The 19,336-nt window shown below is 33.4% G+C and overlaps 1 protein-coding gene across 1 annotated transcript in view; it reads right to left on the bottom strand.

The window, feature by feature from the left end:
• Nucleotides 1-19,336, bottom strand: part of LOC134681122 (synaptic vesicle 2-related protein-like) — a 35,425-nt gene that overhangs the window by 9,006 nt on the left and 7,083 nt on the right. The window contains exons 3-14 of the mRNA XM_063540559.1: nt 18,307-18,392; nt 16,964-17,062; nt 16,260-16,331; nt 14,637-14,761; nt 13,490-13,553; nt 13,051-13,176; nt 12,032-12,163; nt 11,078-11,154; nt 10,273-10,349; nt 2,545-2,646; nt 1,624-1,735; nt 1,276-1,357 (exon numbers count right to left, since the gene is read on the bottom strand). Of these exons, the coding sequence (XP_063396629.1) occupies nt 1,276-1,357; nt 1,624-1,735; nt 2,545-2,646; nt 10,273-10,349; nt 11,078-11,154; nt 12,032-12,163; nt 13,051-13,176; nt 13,490-13,553; nt 14,637-14,761; nt 16,260-16,331; nt 16,964-17,062; nt 18,307-18,392 (1,154 nt within the window). The remainder of the gene's footprint in view (nt 1-1,275; nt 1,358-1,623; nt 1,736-2,544; nt 2,647-10,272; nt 10,350-11,077; nt 11,155-12,031; nt 12,164-13,050; nt 13,177-13,489; nt 13,554-14,636; nt 14,762-16,259; nt 16,332-16,963; nt 17,063-18,306; nt 18,393-19,336) is intronic.

Below are 19,336 nucleotides of genomic sequence, written 5' to 3'. Positions count from 1 at the left end.
CCCCTTGACCACAAATGAACTATGTGCTATAGAAACATACATTTTTTTTGTTTTGTGATTATATGAAATGAAAAAAGTTAGATATTCATGGTTCAATATGTCATATTAGAATTTCCTTAGCAGGTTAACATTCTATATTTAGTTGTTAATTGTTAGACATTGAATTTTATGCTGTTTTGAGTTTTCTTATGTAAAGAATTCTGGTTAGTGTGTACACCATTTTAACCATACAGTACAATTATATGGCAAATAATACATTATGTTCGAACTTTTCTAGAAGAGAAAGTCTCTGTTGATTGTGTTCTTTATTTAGTTCAACAGAAAAATGAGTTGCAATAAACATGTCTATACAAATTGAATATTCTGATTTTTTATTTTTTTTATTGTCATTCAAGGTTTCACGCAGTGTATACTAAAATGTTAATAACTCGGCCAAATCTGCATAGAAATAAAAGATCAAGACACCAAAATGCTCGAAATGATACTGGTTTTGCAACTAGATGCACAAATTGGCTAATATAAGACATGCTAATTGCTTAAGGGTGCTATAAACAGTTTCGTACTAAAAACTAGGGGTATTTCCCCAGTGAGATTTACATACTGATGGAATTCCCTGCTATTTATATACCACTAAATGAAAAAGTTGATTGTTTTTTATGTTCAATGTGAAAAACATATATTGAAGTTCAATTAAAATGCCACTTTTGTCAAGATTTAAAAAAAAAAAAATGTTTTTGTGACTTCCTACTATATGGGAGGCAACTCCATAAACAGCTGATTTTCACCTGTTGCAAAAAGCACTTTGATTTGTCAGGTAAGATAGCTCCTTTCGGAGCAGGCGAACGTAGGCTGAAACTACATTTTCTTAAATCAGCCGGACAAGCTCTTCGAAATGCATATTATAAGAAATCTCAAATATATGCACAGGTTACTGATCCGTGTGTCCAAAGGTGGTCTGTTTTTAAGGTTTTTTAGGGGGAAAATGCCTAATTTCCAGCTGATAACTTGTACCAATTTGCATGTTTAAACAAGAGATGTTGGATTTTTTTTTATTTATTCAGAAAGTTCATAGAATTATCTTTCCATTGATGTATAGATATCTATATAACTATGAATATCTGACTTCTGCATGATGGGTCCACTATTACATGCCCTGTTACAGAATGACGTCACGTAAAAAACTGTTGATTGCACCCTAGGCAGCTTGAAAAGCTCCAGATATAAAGGGAGGTAACTAATGTAAAGGGAGATAATCTATATAAGATAAAACCTCACCTCTGGAGTATAAACATAGGCAGCTTGAAAAGCTCCAGATATAAATGCTCTTGCTACAAACAGGAAAAATGTTAATACAGGCCTGAAAAGAAAAAAAATCAATTGTACGATTAAAAGTTCACATTTTTACTTAAAATTGACCTAAACAACTTTATATAATAAATTTAACATGGCAGCCGATTTTCGAAATGGATTGCTTTGTTAAAAAAGACATCATAATTTTATTCTGTAAACACGGTAATGCAATGGTTTTCGTAAAATCAATAAGTTTCAAAAACAGTAGAGAGTACATACAAGTGGCATTAAAACACAAACAGTCAATCAATCTTAACTATTTACAGTACTCACCTAGATGTACATATATTTGATAACAACACAAAAATAGTGAACACAAAAAATTCAAATGCCATTGTAAACTTTCTTCCCAGCCTTTCTATAATAAACACAGTCACAAACAATCCTAAAAAATATATAAAAATCCTGTTACAATACAACGCTGTCAAGAAAAAAACCATTATAAAATATACTGGACTAAATAGTATAAGGTGCAATTATTATTTGCTTTATGCTGATTTTGCAATGGAGATACAATTGTAAATAAAAGAAGAATGTGTCCATGGGACATTTTTTGAAACCAAATGACAAGTCGAATTTGTCATTTTTGAACTAGATCTGTGTTTCGAAGTAAGAATTGGAGTACAATAAAGGAACATAACTCAATAACAGAAAAATAACGCCAAACTTGAATTTGATCTATTTTTAGTGGTAATAAGCAAGTTTTAAAACAGTTGATTGAGGCAAACTTAAGTGAGTGAATAGAAACCAATTTGGCAACAGATGGACAAACAAACTAGGGTAAACCATAAGAAAGCTGGCTTGTCATGTTTTAGATTTTTTGTCAGTTTTCAGAATCCTCTGGTTTTATCCATTTGAATGCCTTGAAAAAATTTGCACAGTGACCCCCATTTTTCTTTAGGTAAATCTTTTACACGTATAATGATAAGCCATCTGTAAAAGTCTTATAAATTTTAAGTTTTTTAGACCTTCAACTTGTCAATGATAAAGCTATGAAAAGTCAAGAGAAAATATTTTTCCGCCAAAATTTCAATGGCTTATACCTTGAAAACAAGCACGTTGACCTACATATTTTCTTTTGCTCTTTGGATTCCTTTATTAATCCTCTATCTATATAAACTAGTGTTTTGAAAAATTAATTACTTTGAAACTGAGAAGCGAACTCCCTTAATGCAATAGGGTATAAAAACTAACCAGGGAACTCAGCAAATGTAGTCCATGTCAAATCTATATAATCAGATGTTGTAAGACCTTTACATTCCACATAACAAGCCTCCTCCACTTCTTTTGTAGAACCTAAATAGAAAGAATATCATGTCAAATCTATATAATCAGATGTTGTAAGTCCATTACATTCCACATAACAAGCCTCTTCCACTTCTTTTGTAGAACCTAAATAGAAAGAATATCTTATAACACAGGTAGGAAACATTCACACATATATATTGTAGTCCTGATTTTATTTTTTTTAAATTTGTTAAAAGCATTCATGCATTTTGATTTGCGGATTGTATAATAAGTAACTATCATATTGAAATTATCATTTCTTATGACATTTTTCAGAAAGTAAACTTTCTAATGCATCAACAAATGAGGTCTTAATGATGTGTTAAGACTAATGCACCAACAAAAGAGGTCTTGATGATGTTTAAAGACTAATGAACCAACAAAAGAGGTCTTGATGATGTTTTAAGACTAATGCACCAACAAAAGAGGTCTTGATGATGTTTTAAGACTAATGCACCAACAAAAGAGGTCTTGATGATGTTTTAAGACTAATGCACCAACAAAAGATGTCTTGATGATGTTTTAAGACTAATGCACCAACAAGAGGTCTGGATGATGTTTTAAGACTAATGCACCAACAAGAGGTCTTGATGATGTTTTAAGACTAATGCACCAACAAAAGAGGTCTTGATGATGTTTTAAAACTAAAGCACCAACAAGAGGTCTGGATGATGTTTTAAGACTAATGCACCAACAAGAGGTCTTGATGATGTTTTAAGACTAATGCACCAACAAAAGAGGTCTTGATGATGTTTTAAGACTAAAGCACCAACAAGAGGTATTGATGTTTTAAGACTAATGCACCAACAAAAGAGGTCTTGGTGATGTTTTAAGACTAATGCACCAACAACCAACAAAAGAGGTCTTGATGATGTTTTAAGACTAATGCACCAACAAAAGAGGTCTGGATGATGTTTTAAGACTAATGCACCAACAAGGGTGTCGATGATGTTTTAAGACTAATGCACCAACAAGAGGTCTGGATGATGTTTTAAGACTAATGCACCAACAAAAGAGGTCTTGATGATGTTTTAAGACTAATGCATCAACAAAAGAGGTCTTGATGATGTTTTAAGACTAATGCACCAACAAAAGAGGTCTTGATGATGTTTTAAGACTAATGCACCAACAAAAGAGGTCTTGATGATGTTTTAAGACTAATGCACCAACAAGAGGTCTGGATGATGTTTTAAGACTAATGCACCAACAAAAGGGGTCTTGATGATGTTTTAAGACTAAAGCACCAACAAGAGGTCTGGATGATGTTTTAAGACTGATGCACCAACAAGGTCTGGATGATGTTTTAAGACTAATGCACCAACAAAACAGGTCTGGATGATGTTTTAAGACTAATGCACCAACAAAAGAGGTCTGGATGATGTTTTAAGACTAATGCACCAACAAAAGAGGTCTGGATGATGTTTTAAGACTAATGCACCAACAAGAGGTCTTGATGATGTTTTAAGACTAATGCACCATCAAGAGGTCTGGATGATGTTTTAAGACTAATGCACCAACAGAAGAGGTCTGGATGATGTTTTAAGACTAATGCACCAACAAAAGAGGTCTTGATGATGTTTTAAGACTAATGCACCATCAAAAGAGGTCTGGATGATGTTTTAAGACTAATGCACCAACAAAAGAGGTCTTGGTGATGTTTTAAGACTAAAGCACCAACAAGAGGTCTGGATGATGTTTTAAGACTAATGCACCAACAAGAGGTCTGGATGATGTTTTAAGACTAATGCACCAACAAAAGAGGTCTGGATGATGTTTTAAGACTAATGCATCAACAAAAGAGGTCTTGATGATGTTTTAAGACTAATGCACCAACAAAAGAGGTCTTGATGATGTTTTAAGACTAATGCACCAACAAAAGAGGTCTTGATGATGTTTTAAGACTAAAGCACCAACAAGAGGTCTGGATGATGTTTTAAGACTAATGCATCAACAAAAGAGGTCTTGTTGATGTTTTAAGACTAATGCACCAACAAAAGAGGTCTTGATGATGTTTTAAGACTAATGCACCAACAAGAGGTCTGGATGATGTTTTAAGACTAATGCACCAACAAGAGGTCTGGATGATGTTTTAAGACTAATGCACCAACAAAAGAGATCTTGATGATGTTTTAAGACTAATGCACCAACAAAAGAGGTCTTGATGATGTTTTAAGACTAATGCACCAACAAAAGAGGTCTTGATGATGTTTTAAGACTAATGCACCAACAAGAGGTCTGGATGATGTTTTAAGACTAATGCACCAACAAGAGGTCTGGATGATGTTTTAAGACTAATGCACCAACAAGAGGTCTGGATGATGTTTTAAGACTAATGCACCAACAAGAGGTCTGGATGATGTTTTAAGACTAATGCACCAACAAGAGGTCTGGATGATGTTTTAAGACTAATGCACCATCAAGAGGTCTGGATGATGTTTTAAGACTAATGCACCAACAAGAGGTCTGGATGATGTTTTAAGACTAATGCACCAACAAAAGAGGTCTGGATGATGTTTTAAGACTAATGCACCATCAAAAGAGGTCTGGATGATGTTTTAAGACTAAAGCACCAACAAAAGAGGTCTTGATGATGTTTAAAGACTAATGCACCAACAAGAGGTCTGGATGATGTTTTAAGACTAATGCACCAACAAGAGGTCTGGATGATGTTTTAAGACTAATGCACCAACAAAAGAGGTCTTGATGATGTTTTAAGACTAATGCACCAACAAGAGGTCTGGATGATGTTTTAAGACTAATGCACCAACAGAAGAGGTCTTGATGATGTTTAAAGACTAATGCACCAACAAAAGAGGTCTTGATGATGTTTTAAGACTAATGCACCATCAAGAGGTCTGGATGATGTTTTAAGACTAATGCACCAACAAGAGGTCTGGATGATGTTTTAAGACTAATGCACCAACAAAAGAGGTCTTGATGATGTTTAAAGACTAATGCACCAACAAAAGAGGTCTGGATGATGTTTTAAGACTAATGCACCAACAAAAGAGGTCTTGATGATGTTTTAAGACTAATGCACCAACAAAAGAGGTCTTGATGATGTTTTAAGACTAATGCACCAACAAAAGAGGTCTGGATGATGTTTTAAGACTAATGCACCAACAAGGGTCTGGATGATGTTTTAAGACTAATGCACCAACAAGAGGTCTGGATGATGTTTTAAGACTAATGCACCAACAAAAGAGGTCTTGATGATGTTTTAAGACTAATGCATCAACAAAAGAGGTCTTGATGATGTTTTAAGACTAATGCACCAACAAAAGAGGTCTTGATGATGTTTTAAGACTAATGCACCAACAAAAGAGGTCTTGATGATGTTTTAAGACTAATGCACCAACAAGAGGTCTGGATGATGTTTTAAGACTAATGCACCAACAAAAGGGGTCTTGATGATGTTTTAAGACTAAAGCACCAACAAGAGGTCTGGATGATGTTTTAAGACTGATGCACCAACAAGGTCTGGATGATGTTTTAAGACTAATGCACCAACAAAACAGGTCTGGATGATGTTTTAAGACTAATGCACCAACAAAAGAGGTCTGGATGATGTTTTAAGACTAATGCACCAACAAAAGAGGTCTGGATGATGTTTTAAGACTAATGCACCAACAAGAGGTCTTGATGATGTTTTAAGACTAATGCACCATCAAGAGGTCTGGATGATGTTTTAAGACTAATGCACCAACAGAAGAGGTCTGGATGATGTTTTAAGACTAATGCACCAACAAAAGAGGTCTTGATGATGTTTTAAGACTAATGCACCATCAAAAGAGGTCTGGATGATGTTTTAAGACTAATGCACCAACAAAAGAGGTCTTGGTGATGTTTTAAGACTAAAGCACCAACAAGAGGTCTGGATGATGTTTTAAGACTAATGCACCAACAAGAGGTCTGGATGATGTTTTAAGACTAATGCACCAACAAAAGAGGTCTGGATGATGTTTTAAGACTAATGCATCAACAAAAGAGGTCTTGATGATGTTTTAAGACTAATGCACCAACAAAAGAGGTCTTGATGATGTTTTAAGACTAATGCACCAACAAAAGAGGTCTTGATGATGTTTTAAGACTAAAGCACCAACAAGAGGTCTGGATGATGTTTTAAGACTAATGCATCAACAAAAGAGGTCTTGTTGATGTTTTAAGACTAATGCACCAACAAAAGAGGTCTTGATGATGTTTTAAGACTAATGCACCAACAAGAGGTCTGGATGATGTTTTAAGACTAATGCACCAACAAGAGGTCTGGATGATGTTTTAAGACTAATGCACCAACAAAAGAGATCTTGATGATGTTTTAAGACTAATGCACCAACAAAAGAGGTCTTGATGATGTTTTAAGACTAATGCACCAACAAAAGAGGTCTTGATGATGTTTTAAGACTAATGCACCAACAAGAGGTCTGGATGATGTTTTAAGACTAATGCACCAACAAGAGGTCTGGATGATGTTTTAAGACTAATGCACCAACAAGAGGTCTGGATGATGTTTTAAGACTAATGCACCAACAAGAGGTCTGGATGATGTTTTAAGACTAATGCACCAACAAGAGGTCTTGATGATGTTTAAAGACTAATGCACCATCAAGAGGTCTGGATGATGTTTTAAGACTAATGCACCAACAAGAGGTCTGGATGATGTTTTAAGACTAATGCACCAACAAAAGAGGTCTGGATGATGTTTTAAGACTAATGCACCATCAAAAGAGGTCTGGATGATGTTTTAAGACTAAAGCACCAACAAAAGAGGTCTTGATGATGTTTAAAGACTAATGCACCAACAAGAGGTCTGGATGATGTTTTAAGACTAATGCACCAACAAGAGGTCTGGATGATGTTTTAAGACTAATGCACCAACAAAAGAGGTCTTGATGATGTTTTAAGACTAATGCACCAACAAGAGGTCTGGATGATGTTTTAAGACTAATGCACCAACAGAAGAGGTCTTGATGATGTTTAAAGACTAATGCACCAACAAAAGAGGTCTTGATGATGTTTTAAGACTAATGCACCATCAAGAGGTCTGGATGATGTTTTAAGACTAATGCACCAACAAGAGGTCTGGATGATGTTTTAAGACTAATGCACCAACAAAAGAGGTCTTGATGATGTTTAAAGACTAATGCACCAACAAAAGAGGTCTGGATGATGTTTTAAGACTAATGCACCAACAAAAGAGGTCTGGATGATGTTTTAAGACTAATGCACCAACAAAAGAGGTCTGGATGATGTTTAAAGACTAAAGCACCAACAAGAGGTCTGGATGATGTTTTAAGACTAATGCACCAACAAGAGGTCTGGATGATGTTTTAAGACTAATGCACCAACAAAAGAGGTCTGGATGATGTTTTAAGACTAATGCATCAACAAAAGAGGTCTTGATGATGTTTTAAGACTAATGCACCAACAAAAGAGGTCTTGATGATGTTTTAAGACTAATGCACCAACAAAAGAGGTCTTGATGATGTTTTAAGACTAAAGCACCAACAAGAGGTCTTGATGATGTTTTAAGACTAATGCATCAACAAAAGAGGTCTTGATGATGTTTTAAGACTAATGCACCAACAAAAGAGGTCTGGATGATGTTTTAAGACTAATGCACCAACAAGAGGTCTGGATGATGTTTTAAGACTAATGCACCAACAAGAGGTCTGGATGATGTTTTAAGACTAATGCACCAACAAAAGAGGTCTGGATGATGTTTTAAGACTAATGCACCAACAAAAGAGGTCTGGATGATGTTTTAAGACTAATGCACCAACAAAAGAGGTCTGGATGATGTTTTAAGACTAATGCACCAACAAGAGGTCTTGATGATGTTTTAAGACTAATGCACCATCAAGAGGTCTGGATGATGTTTTAAGACTAATGCACCAACAAAAGAGGTCTGGATGATGTTTTAAGACTAATGCACCAACAAAAGAGGTCTTGATGATGTTTTAAGACTAATGCACCATCAAAAGAGGTCTGGATGATGTTTTAAGACTAATGCACCAACAAAAGAGGTCTTGATGATGTTTTAAGACTAATGGGGGAAAAAATTAGTCATATAGAGCAAACTAGGTAAAGCAGCAAAAAAATAAATAAATAAATAATGGGAAGCTAAAATATAAAGAATAGAGGATACGTGTCAAGCATTTGGTGAATAGTTGCCTCATTGGCAATCATACAACATCTCATTATTTTTATTAAATAAAGATTACCAAAAAAAAACCCCACAACTAACCAGCCCAAACACAGAATTCTTACAGTAGTGAAAGATCATTTTGTGACATACTTTTTTCAATCTGAAGCCTTGTAAGCTTTACCATTTGTTATGAAGAAATTGATAATAATCCTTGTTTTCAAAATTCTAATAGGGAACATACTTTATATAATTGGCTGAAACGTCTTGAAAAATTGGTTTATTGATACAATTATATAAATTGATAATAATTTAGAAAGGTTAAATAAAAAGAGCTGCTAAAGAGAGAAACTTGCAATAATATAAACATTCCCAGAGCCAATCCAGAGCCAACGTATGGTTTGCCTTTTAGAGGATTATAAATCAAATATCCCATTGTCTTACCTTTTGAGCCTACAAATATAACAGTCAAAATACAGGAATGCAGCTAATTTTGAAATACATTCTTACTAAGTTTTATGTTAAACAATCTTGTATTATACTTCGAGGGGTTCATAGGTAGCCTATTATCAGGCAAAACATATGTACTCATATCATATATATTATATATGTAAAGTATATTTATATTGTTTGATATGTTATCACACCCAAAATTTTATGTATTTTTAATGCATTTTCATTTTTATGTATATTATTTTCTAATCTTCTCTGTGACCTCTGCACTTGCATGGTTTTATGAGAATAAAACTATCTATCTATCATAATCAGAACATGCTATAGTTTTCCAGTGACAATTGAAATACCACTTTTCGTCAAAACAAACCTACTTAGCAGAACCTACCTTTCTGATTTTTTTGTTTAGTTGAAATATTAACAAATATCAGTCACTGGACATTAATCAAATCACAATAAATCTAAAATTCAAATGTCTTAAATCACAAATTATTCAGTGATCTCTAGAAAATATTATATATATACTTAGAGGGTCCAAGGAGCCTTTATATCTCATCTGATATTTTTTTGTAAACTGCATTTTACCCCTATGTTCTATTTTAGCCATTTCCGCCATGTTGGTTGGCAGGCAGGATCATCGGACACTTTTGAAATTGACTTTAAAGTGCAATAACTCCTAAAAGGGTCAATTGACAATTTTGGTCCTGTTGACTCATTTGTAGATCTTACTATGCTGAACATAATGGCTGTTTACAGTTTATCTTTATCTATAATGATATTCAAGATAATAACTAAAACTGCAAAATTTTCATAATATTACTAATTCAGGGGCAGAAACCCAACAAAATGTTGTCAGATTCGTCTGAAAATTTCAGGGCAGATAAATCTCAACCCCATGTCAGATTTACTCTAAATGCTTTAGATTCAGAAATATAAGCAAAAACTTCATTTTACCTATATGTTATATTTTTACCCATGGCTGCCATTTTTGTTAGCAGGCCTTTTAGGGTAGGTGAGCTAAAAAGGTAACAACTTACCATGGCAACCATCAGATATCTCAAATAACTGTGTGGTCATTAAAACAATACCATAATAAGAAAATGCAGACACCAACCTGAAATGGAAAATATACAATTAAAAAGTGTTAAGGTTCATTAAGAAGATTAAAAGCCACTTATATTCTAAATATATTATTTTTTAAATTGTAAGGAAATTATGAATATTGTCCCTCAAATATTGTGATGAAAATGTTAAGTTTGATGTCATTTTGTGGCAAATAAATTATATGAAATTGTGTTATAGATTCTAAAAAAAACTCATCTATTTCGAAAACCCAAGTTTACATGCATGTCATATGACATTTGTGAGGAGAGAGAACACTAGAGCTCATCATAAGACCATAACAATTCTTTTTTTTTTTTTTTTTTTTAAATATTTCAGTTTACAACTCACATTTTTTCAAACAAAGAAGCGTAAATTGATGATGCATCTAATCATCACTATAATATAGGTGGTTGTGAAAACAATTTAAGGTGGTACCTAAAACACTACAGGGAGATAACTCTGTAAAATCAGCTAAACGTTTTAATTACGTTGTGCTGTTCAGGGAATATTAAGATTCTCGGTGATCAAAATAAGTGTTTGTGAAACTGCTATGTAACCAGTGTATTTTTTCTGATAAAACAGTTGGTTCATATTTTTTGAAATTTTAATATTTTGGTCAAAGGGTCAAAGTAAATACTTTGTCAAAATTTAATGAAAATAAAACAAGCCAAATTAATTTTAGTTAAGGTGTTGTGTACCACCTTAAATGTTAAATTTATCAGTTTTAAATATAATTACCATATGACCCACAACATTAAAGTTGTTTTTCTATACTCTAAGGCAAACAAATCCTTTATACTGCCTCTGCTTGCAGCCTGAATAATAAAATATTAGTTTTAGATTAAATAAGGGGTTGAAATCATAAAACTTTGCTCAGTGCTCGGAGCACAAAAATCATGCTTGAAACATGAAATCCAGCATTTTGATTGGTTGGTTCTTTTGTCTGAGTACCAAAATCGTGCTTGAAAGTTTTATGACCGCAAGGCCAGAAGACAAACCCAATATCATGTATAGTTAACTAGCCCCACTATTGTGCCTCTAAACAGTATTTTTATTTTTTACTGTTACGCCAAAGGAAAAATAAAATAACCTTTCTAGACTAGCCCTGCTAACACTTTTACTTATGATGTTTATTAAATCATAAAATCTAGTCAGAACTCTAATTTTGGCATATTTTTTCAAAAAACATCTTATTAATGAACATGTGCACCAAGTTTCAAAATTATATATTTTGTATGAATAGACATGGAGTTCATCACATTCCCATTTCTTGATGAGAAGAAAATAAAGTTTATGAATACGAGTCCTGCTTTGTGCCAGACAGACAAACTAAAATAACAGCATTACAGCTTTATATGTGAAATCGCAAGATTGAAGTCAACACTAAAAATATCATCCTAAAGTTTTCTATCTAGCTGCCATGTATATATAGAATAATAGGTAGTTTTTGATACTGACCGTATCATGTGGAATATCTAGACGAGCCTGTTAGGGCGAGTTGAGCTATTCCACATGATATAGTCAGTATCAAAAACAAAACTACCTATTATTCTGTTTATTGGTAATTATGACATCACACAATGTATTGCTTAATATTTTCAGTGAAACAGTCAGTATATTGATACTCGAAAATATAATGCAGTAAGATCAAATGGAAAATATACTAATTACCGATAAAAAATAATACTATACCTTAGAACTTGGCTCTACAAGTCTCCCTAACGGCATTGGTTTATTATTTTCTTTAGCAATTCTCTGTAAAGTTGCATAAGCTTTCTCTGTGCGACCTCGTGTGATATCATAACGAGCACTTTCTGGTAACCACTACAATAAACAGGTAACCAGTTATAATATTTTTTAAGAAACTGATTTATAAAGTCTTGTCTGCGAAACATAGAACATACTAACTAGCATTAGACAATAAAAATAGTGGTAATCTACATGACAGAATAAAAAAAACGTATTCAAACTAAGGGAAACTTTATCTTCTAAGCAAACTTTTACAAAAATACAATTTTGCGCCTGTCCCAAGTCAGGAGCCTCTGGCCTTTGTTAGTCTTGTATGATTTTTTAATTTAATTTCTTGTGAATAATTCGAAGTTTTAGTATGACGTCCATTATCACTGAACTAGTATACATATTTTTTTAGGGGCCAGCTGAAGGACATCTATGTGTGAGGGAATTGTCTCTACATTGAAGACCCATTGGTGGCCTTCGGCTGTTGTCTGCTCTATGGTCGGGTTGTTGTCGCTTTGACACATTCACCATTGCCTTCTCAATTTAAAGATTTATAGTTGTCATATACACCACTGTTGCTTCAAAAAGATGATGAAATGATGACTAAAGAGCTACGGATTGTCTCAAAAATGCTCTCAAGATTTGTCACTTTTTAACACAAAAAGTGTAAAGTAAGAAAGTTAAAATTTAGTGGATGGCACAGTATTTAATTAAATGTAAAAATTTCATTTAAAATGATAAAAATTGGTCATTCCAAAGATTTAAAAAAAAACAATGTTTAGACACTGAAATGAAGGTGGATGGCTATTAACAAAAGTAATAGTGCTTAAGAGTTAAAATTATCAGGTGAAATAATAAAAAATCTTCAATGCTCATTTGTGTATTTTATTTTCATGTATTTATGATTGGAGCAGTCTGTTCAGACTGTTGTTTATGTAAACTGATTTCTCTTTTGTATTTATACATGTACTCACATAACAACATATTGTAAATAGCAGCAGAGGCATAGCTGAAAATCCTAGTAAATACTTCCATCCTAGTGTAGGCATCACAGCTAAGGCTAATAATACTTCAAAACATGCTCCTATGGCCCAAAATACCTGGAAAAAAATGAAGTATTTGTATTTACGAAAACAATGAAGATACCTCATTGAGTGTAAGCATCAAAGTTTATTAAGAATGATGCTGTATCAAAACAATTTCCTGATCTAAGAGAAACAGCTTGTGTCTTTGACACATTCCCCATTTTCATTCTCAATTTTAACTAGAACACTTTTAGATTCATAAAACTGTCATGGTTATAAGCCGAAAAATTCTAAACTACATTTTACATTTCACGTTCATTCCAGATAATGTTTTTAACAGAACATAAAACTCCCCCCCCCCCCCCCCCCAAAAAAAAAGGGTACATACCTCTATCAAAACTACACATGTTGCTCTTGATGCTGATGGTAAAAACTCTGCATACAATGTCACTCTGTAAAACAAATAACTAATATAAATATTTTACAATTTCTAACATAAAAACCTAACTTAGATATTAGCTGATATATCAATTAATAAATATAAAGTTCTCCACCCTAATGGACAATATTCTACACAAGACAAACTGTTTCATATGGTTTTAGGGGTTTAATAAATCTATAATTGACATGATTGATAGATTTACAAAAGTATCTGAAAAAAAAAGAAGAAAAACAAATTAAAGTCACTCATGCATAAAATGTAAGTCATAGTTACCAAAATATTGCGGATCAATTTTGCATTTATAAGATAAGTAATGTAATGGAGAAACATATTTAATAGAAATACAAATCCTGTTACATTGTATAATCAAAGTTTGGAGAATTTTAAAATGATAAACAACCTGAAGAAGTTATCATACCGAATACTTACAATTGAGGAGCACCACCAATACCAAAACCCACCAGTCCTCTTAGAATCAGCAACATGAAGAAGTTATCATACTAAATACTTACGATTGAGGAGCACCACCTATACCAAAACCCACCAGTCCTCTTAGAATCAACAACATGAAGAAGTTATCATACTAAATACCTACGATTGAGGAGCACCACCAATACCAAAACCCACCAGTCCTCTTAGAATCAACAACATGAAGAAGTTATCATACTAAATACTTACGATTGAGGAGCACCACCAATACCAAAACCCACCAGTCCTCTTAGAATCAACAACATGAAGAAGTTATCATACTAAATACCTACGATTGAGGAGCACCACCAATACCAAAACCCACCAGTCCTCTTAGAATCAACAACATGAAGAAGTTATCATACTAAATACTTACGATTGAGGAGCACCACCAATACCAAAACCCACCAGTCCTCTTAGAATCAACAACATGAAGAAGTTATCATACTAAATACTTACGATTGAGGAGCACCACCAATACCAAAACCCACCAGTCCTCTTAGAATCAACAACATGAAGAAGTTATCATACTAAATACTTACGATTGAGGAGCACCACCTATACCAAAACCCACCAGTCCTCTTAGAATCAACAACATGAAGAAGTTATCATACTAAATACTTACGATTGAGGAGCACCACCAATACCAAAACCCACCAGTCCTCTTAGAATCAACAACCAGGCAAAGTTAGGAGAAAATGCACTAAGTATTCCAAAATAGCAGGTAAACACAGAACATAGAATCAACTCCTGTAAATATAAACTTCATTTTAAGAATAAATGCAAAAAACACTAGTTTGAAAACACAACATGATGAAATATAATAAAAACAAGTAAACTGCGAGCTACTGCTCACTGATGATACCCCCGCTGCAAGTGGATAATATTAATAGTGTAAAAATATGCAAGTGTTCGGTAAACAGGAAGTTGTCAAGTGATCAATCTGAAAACGCATCACACGGTATAGCTGACTTATATAAATCCTGAAACAAAATTTCAGAAATCCTTGTATTGTAGTTTCTGAGAAAAATGTGACGAAAATTTTCAACTTGGCTATCATGTGTAAAATCGTACAAGTGTTCGGTAAACAGGAAGTTGTCAAGTGATCAATCTGAAAACGCATCACACCGTATAGCTGACTTAGATAAACCCTGAAACCAAATTTCAGAAATCCTTGTATTGTAGTTCCTGAGAAAAATGTGACGAAAATTTTCAACTTGGCTATCATGTGTAAAATCATACAAGTGTTTGGTAAACAGGAAGTAGTCAAGTGATCAATCTGAAAACGCATCACACGGTATAGCTGACTAAGATAAACCATGAAGCCAAATTTCAGAAATCCTTGTATTGTAGTTCCTGAGAAAAATGTGACGAAAGTTTCATGGGACAGATTGACTGACGGACTGAAGGACTGACGGACGGACTGACGGACAGACAGGGGTAAAACAGTATACCCCCCCCCCCCTTTTTAAAGCGGGGGTATAAAAATGTTAAACAAGAATGTGTCCTCAGTACACAGATGCCCCACTCGCAACATCATTTTCTATGTTCAATGGACCGTGAAATTTGGGTAAAATCTCTTATTTGGCATTAACATTAGAAAGATCATATCATAGGCAACATATATACTAAGTTTCAAGTTGTTTGGACCACAACTTCATGAAAAACTACCTTGACCAAAAACTTTAACCTTAAACGGGACAGACGGACGAATTATACAACAGACGGACAGGCGAACAGACCAGTAAACATAATGCCCCTCTACTATCGTAGGTGGGGTATAACTATACTGGTGCATGTACATGATGTAGGAATCTGTATATATAGAATTAAACAAATTGTCCGTGGAGAAAGGGGGCAAAAATTTTAACATCTAGGTTGTGCAATATTATTTGTTTTAGAAAAATAATTATAATAATTGTTCTATTTGTAAGCTGTTTTTTAATCAGCTGTGACTTGAGCCAATGAATTCCGACTATCAAGGTGAACATGCTTTTACAACTGAGGCAATTATGAGCTGTGGTCAACTAAGATAGTTTTATATAACTTTCCATCCAAATCTCCATGAACATTTTGAATGAGAATTTCATTAACTTTCAGTCTGAATATAAATCAATGTAGTATGACAACAGTGGTCTCACAACCTCCCCCCCAAAAAAATACATCTTAAAGTAATAATTATTACAACTTTTCATGGATTAATGGATGTCATGATAATGATCATGTGCTATAGTTTAATAAAACTTACTGCTTTTCTACCATATTTGTCTGATATACTTCCCCATAAACTAGAGCTACACATCATACCAGCAAATACTACCTAAAAGATAAAATTGGGTCACAGTAACCTTAAAATATGTGGATTATGTTTTCCTTTTGTTTAAAGCATTACTTAAAGCTAGATTACAAGAAAAGAAAACAAATGTTTGATATAATTTAATATAGATAGAAGAATATTCAGTCTGATTAAAATCCCAACCTCTCAGGGCTACTGTATTCTGAAATGTTGCATACCATATTAAAATAAATGATAGCAAGTGAGAGGTTTGATTTTAATCATACTGAAGAATATTATACACAATCTTGAAGTTGAAAACTCATAAATAACTAAATCACATCAGAGTAAATGGTGCTTGATTCAATATTGATCCTTTATGTCATGAGAATTAAACATGTTAGAAAATCTGATTTTGGGTAATATGTTGATGTTTTATAAAAACTTCAACTTACTTTGTTTTGCAAAGATATTACGAGGTAACAGTGGAAAGAAATATAATTTGCTGTTTATATTAATGTCCTTTGGTCTTAAGTGGATATTTGTCTCACTGGAAATCATGTCACATCTTCAATAATTTATGAAAATGTATTTTCTGGAATATATTGAATTGCCTGACATTTAACAGAGATGCATGATGGTGAGGGAAAGAAACCAACATTTCAGTGTGTACTTACAGTTGTTATAAGAGCTTGTTGCCAGCCCTTTAACTGCCATTCACAATGTAAGGCAGGCGATAGAATGGCTAAAATCATCATCTCCATAGCATCAGCCATCTACAAAATCACAAATTATAATTAAAAAGAAACCATTCCGTGTTTAACCCTGCCCTGTTTTTTGTCTTCTTGTATCTTGAAGATATATATATATATAGAAGACTTGTATTTCTTGAGAATGCATCATCCAGTCATCTATTAAACACGAAATTATAATTAAAGAAAAACATGCCATGTTTAGCCCTGCCATATTTTTCACGACTGTCCCAAGTCAGGAATCTCTAGTCTTTGTTAGTCTTGTGTGTTATTTTTAAAATTTTGGTTCGTTTGTATGGTTCTGGGTTTATTGTGTTTACATTTCGCTAAACTAGAATACATTATTCATTTTTTGTTTCAGGGCTGGCTGAAGGACGACTCTGAATGAGGTTTTTTCTTGCTGCTTTGAAGACCCATCATTGGACATGGGCAGTTTTCTGCTTTTTGTTAGGGTTGTTTATAGTGCTCTATATCATGTCTGTTAAAGCTTTGGGCAATTTCAAGGTTGCTATGCAACCATATGTGTCTCACTCATCACTGGGGGATAATGGGTGCTGTACAAAATGAAGAATAGCAATAAAAATCTAGTTTCCTTTTTTCTTTCAATTTTTTGTACATTTTCAACACATGTTTTATCTTCTTACATGTCTGATCATAAAATTTGTTCATTAAAATTCTCAAATTAAAGTTTGTGCATAAATGGAACAACAGCAATTCAAATTCCATTTAAAAGAATTTAAGCATGTACAGCATAATTGAACAATCAATGTTTTACAGCTTCCATTGCAGTTACATGACTTTTTCAACGCATTGTGATGTTTTTCCCCCACCGTAAACATAACTTGATGTGTACCTTACAGCAGATTCCATTGAGTGTGTAGCGAAAAGTAATATCTTTGGTTAGCTCGCTTGTTAGCTGAACCGAAGTCATTACATGTATTAAGTCAGGTATACTACCTTCTTTTCCAAGTAGAATAGTCCAAAAGACATATCAATTGGTTTTCTGTTTGACTAGTCTTTTCTTAAAATAGAGTAGTTTACCTACCTAACAATGACTTCACAGTTCAGCTAACAAGCAAGCTTACCAACAGTATTACCTTTGGCTTCACACTCAATGGAATCTGCTGTAAAAATGAAATCTGAAACCCTATCATTATCTTACATTATTAAAATGGAAAAAAATAAAATTAACAAACTCTCCATTTTTAAAGAAAAACAATAATGGACATGTAATTACAAATTTGATTTGATCTGACATAAAGACTTACCCAGGCAAAACCTGTAAGAATGGACAGCTTGACTTGAAACTTCCCAAAACCAATATTATCTATTGCTTGCTGTATTGTGTAAGTATCTACAACAAATTGTAAATACAACATTACTTTTTAATTGTAATGATAATTTTATTACATCAGTTTTTCAATTATGGCTTGCCTGTGAGAGAGCTTTTATGTCCTAAGTCAAGAATCTGATGTTCAGTGTTTGTCCTCTGTTTTATATATAATGTGGTTCATAAGTGTTTCTCGTTTCTTGTTTTATATAGATTAGACTGTTGGTTTTCCCGTCTGAATGGTTTTACACTCATAGTGGCCCTTTATAGCTTGCTGTTCGGTGTGAGCCAAGGCTCTGTGTTGAAGGCAGTACATTGACCTATAATGATTTACTTTTAAAAATTGTTACTTGGATGGAGAATGGTCTCATTGGCACTCATACCACATCTTCCTATATCTGTGTACATATTGTGAAAAAAATTGACAGCGGCTAGTAACATGAACTAAAGATCTGTCTTCAACAAAATCTGTTAAGGAATTTTAAAATAAATTTATGTATAACTAAGGACAAGTACTGACAATGTTTTCACTTACAGATGGACATGAACATATGTCTTAAATTTAAACTAAGTTTATGAAATTGACCTTCAACTTTGCAGTATGGGCTTTGCTCATTGTTGAAGGTCATATGGTGATCTATAGTTGCTAATTTCTGTGTCATTTGGTCTCTTGTGGAAAAGAGAGTTGTATCATTGGCAATTATACAAAATCTTCTTTTTTATACTTCAAGAAAAACATGCAGATTTGAACTCGTCAATGAAATTCAGATACCATCACATTAAATGAGTAATTATTTGCAGTATAAAATAAATCTAAGGCTCTAAATTTTAACATGTTTAAGTCAATAGTACAAACTTAAAGATAAAATGAGTAATTTAACTCAAATTTCAGATTCTAACCTTAATAATTAAGGTTTAAGCAGAAATGTCATATTGATTGTGAAAGTAATACCATCCAGTTTATGTAT

This window comes from Mytilus trossulus, chromosome 8 (assembly GCF_036588685.1).
Source record: "Mytilus trossulus isolate FHL-02 chromosome 8, PNRI_Mtr1.1.1.hap1, whole genome shotgun sequence".
Classification (NCBI taxonomy): Eukaryota; Metazoa; Mollusca; class Bivalvia; order Mytilida; family Mytilidae; genus Mytilus; species Mytilus trossulus.
Note: the sequence above shows the minus strand (reverse complement) of the source record. Positions and strands in the feature narration are given on the sequence as shown.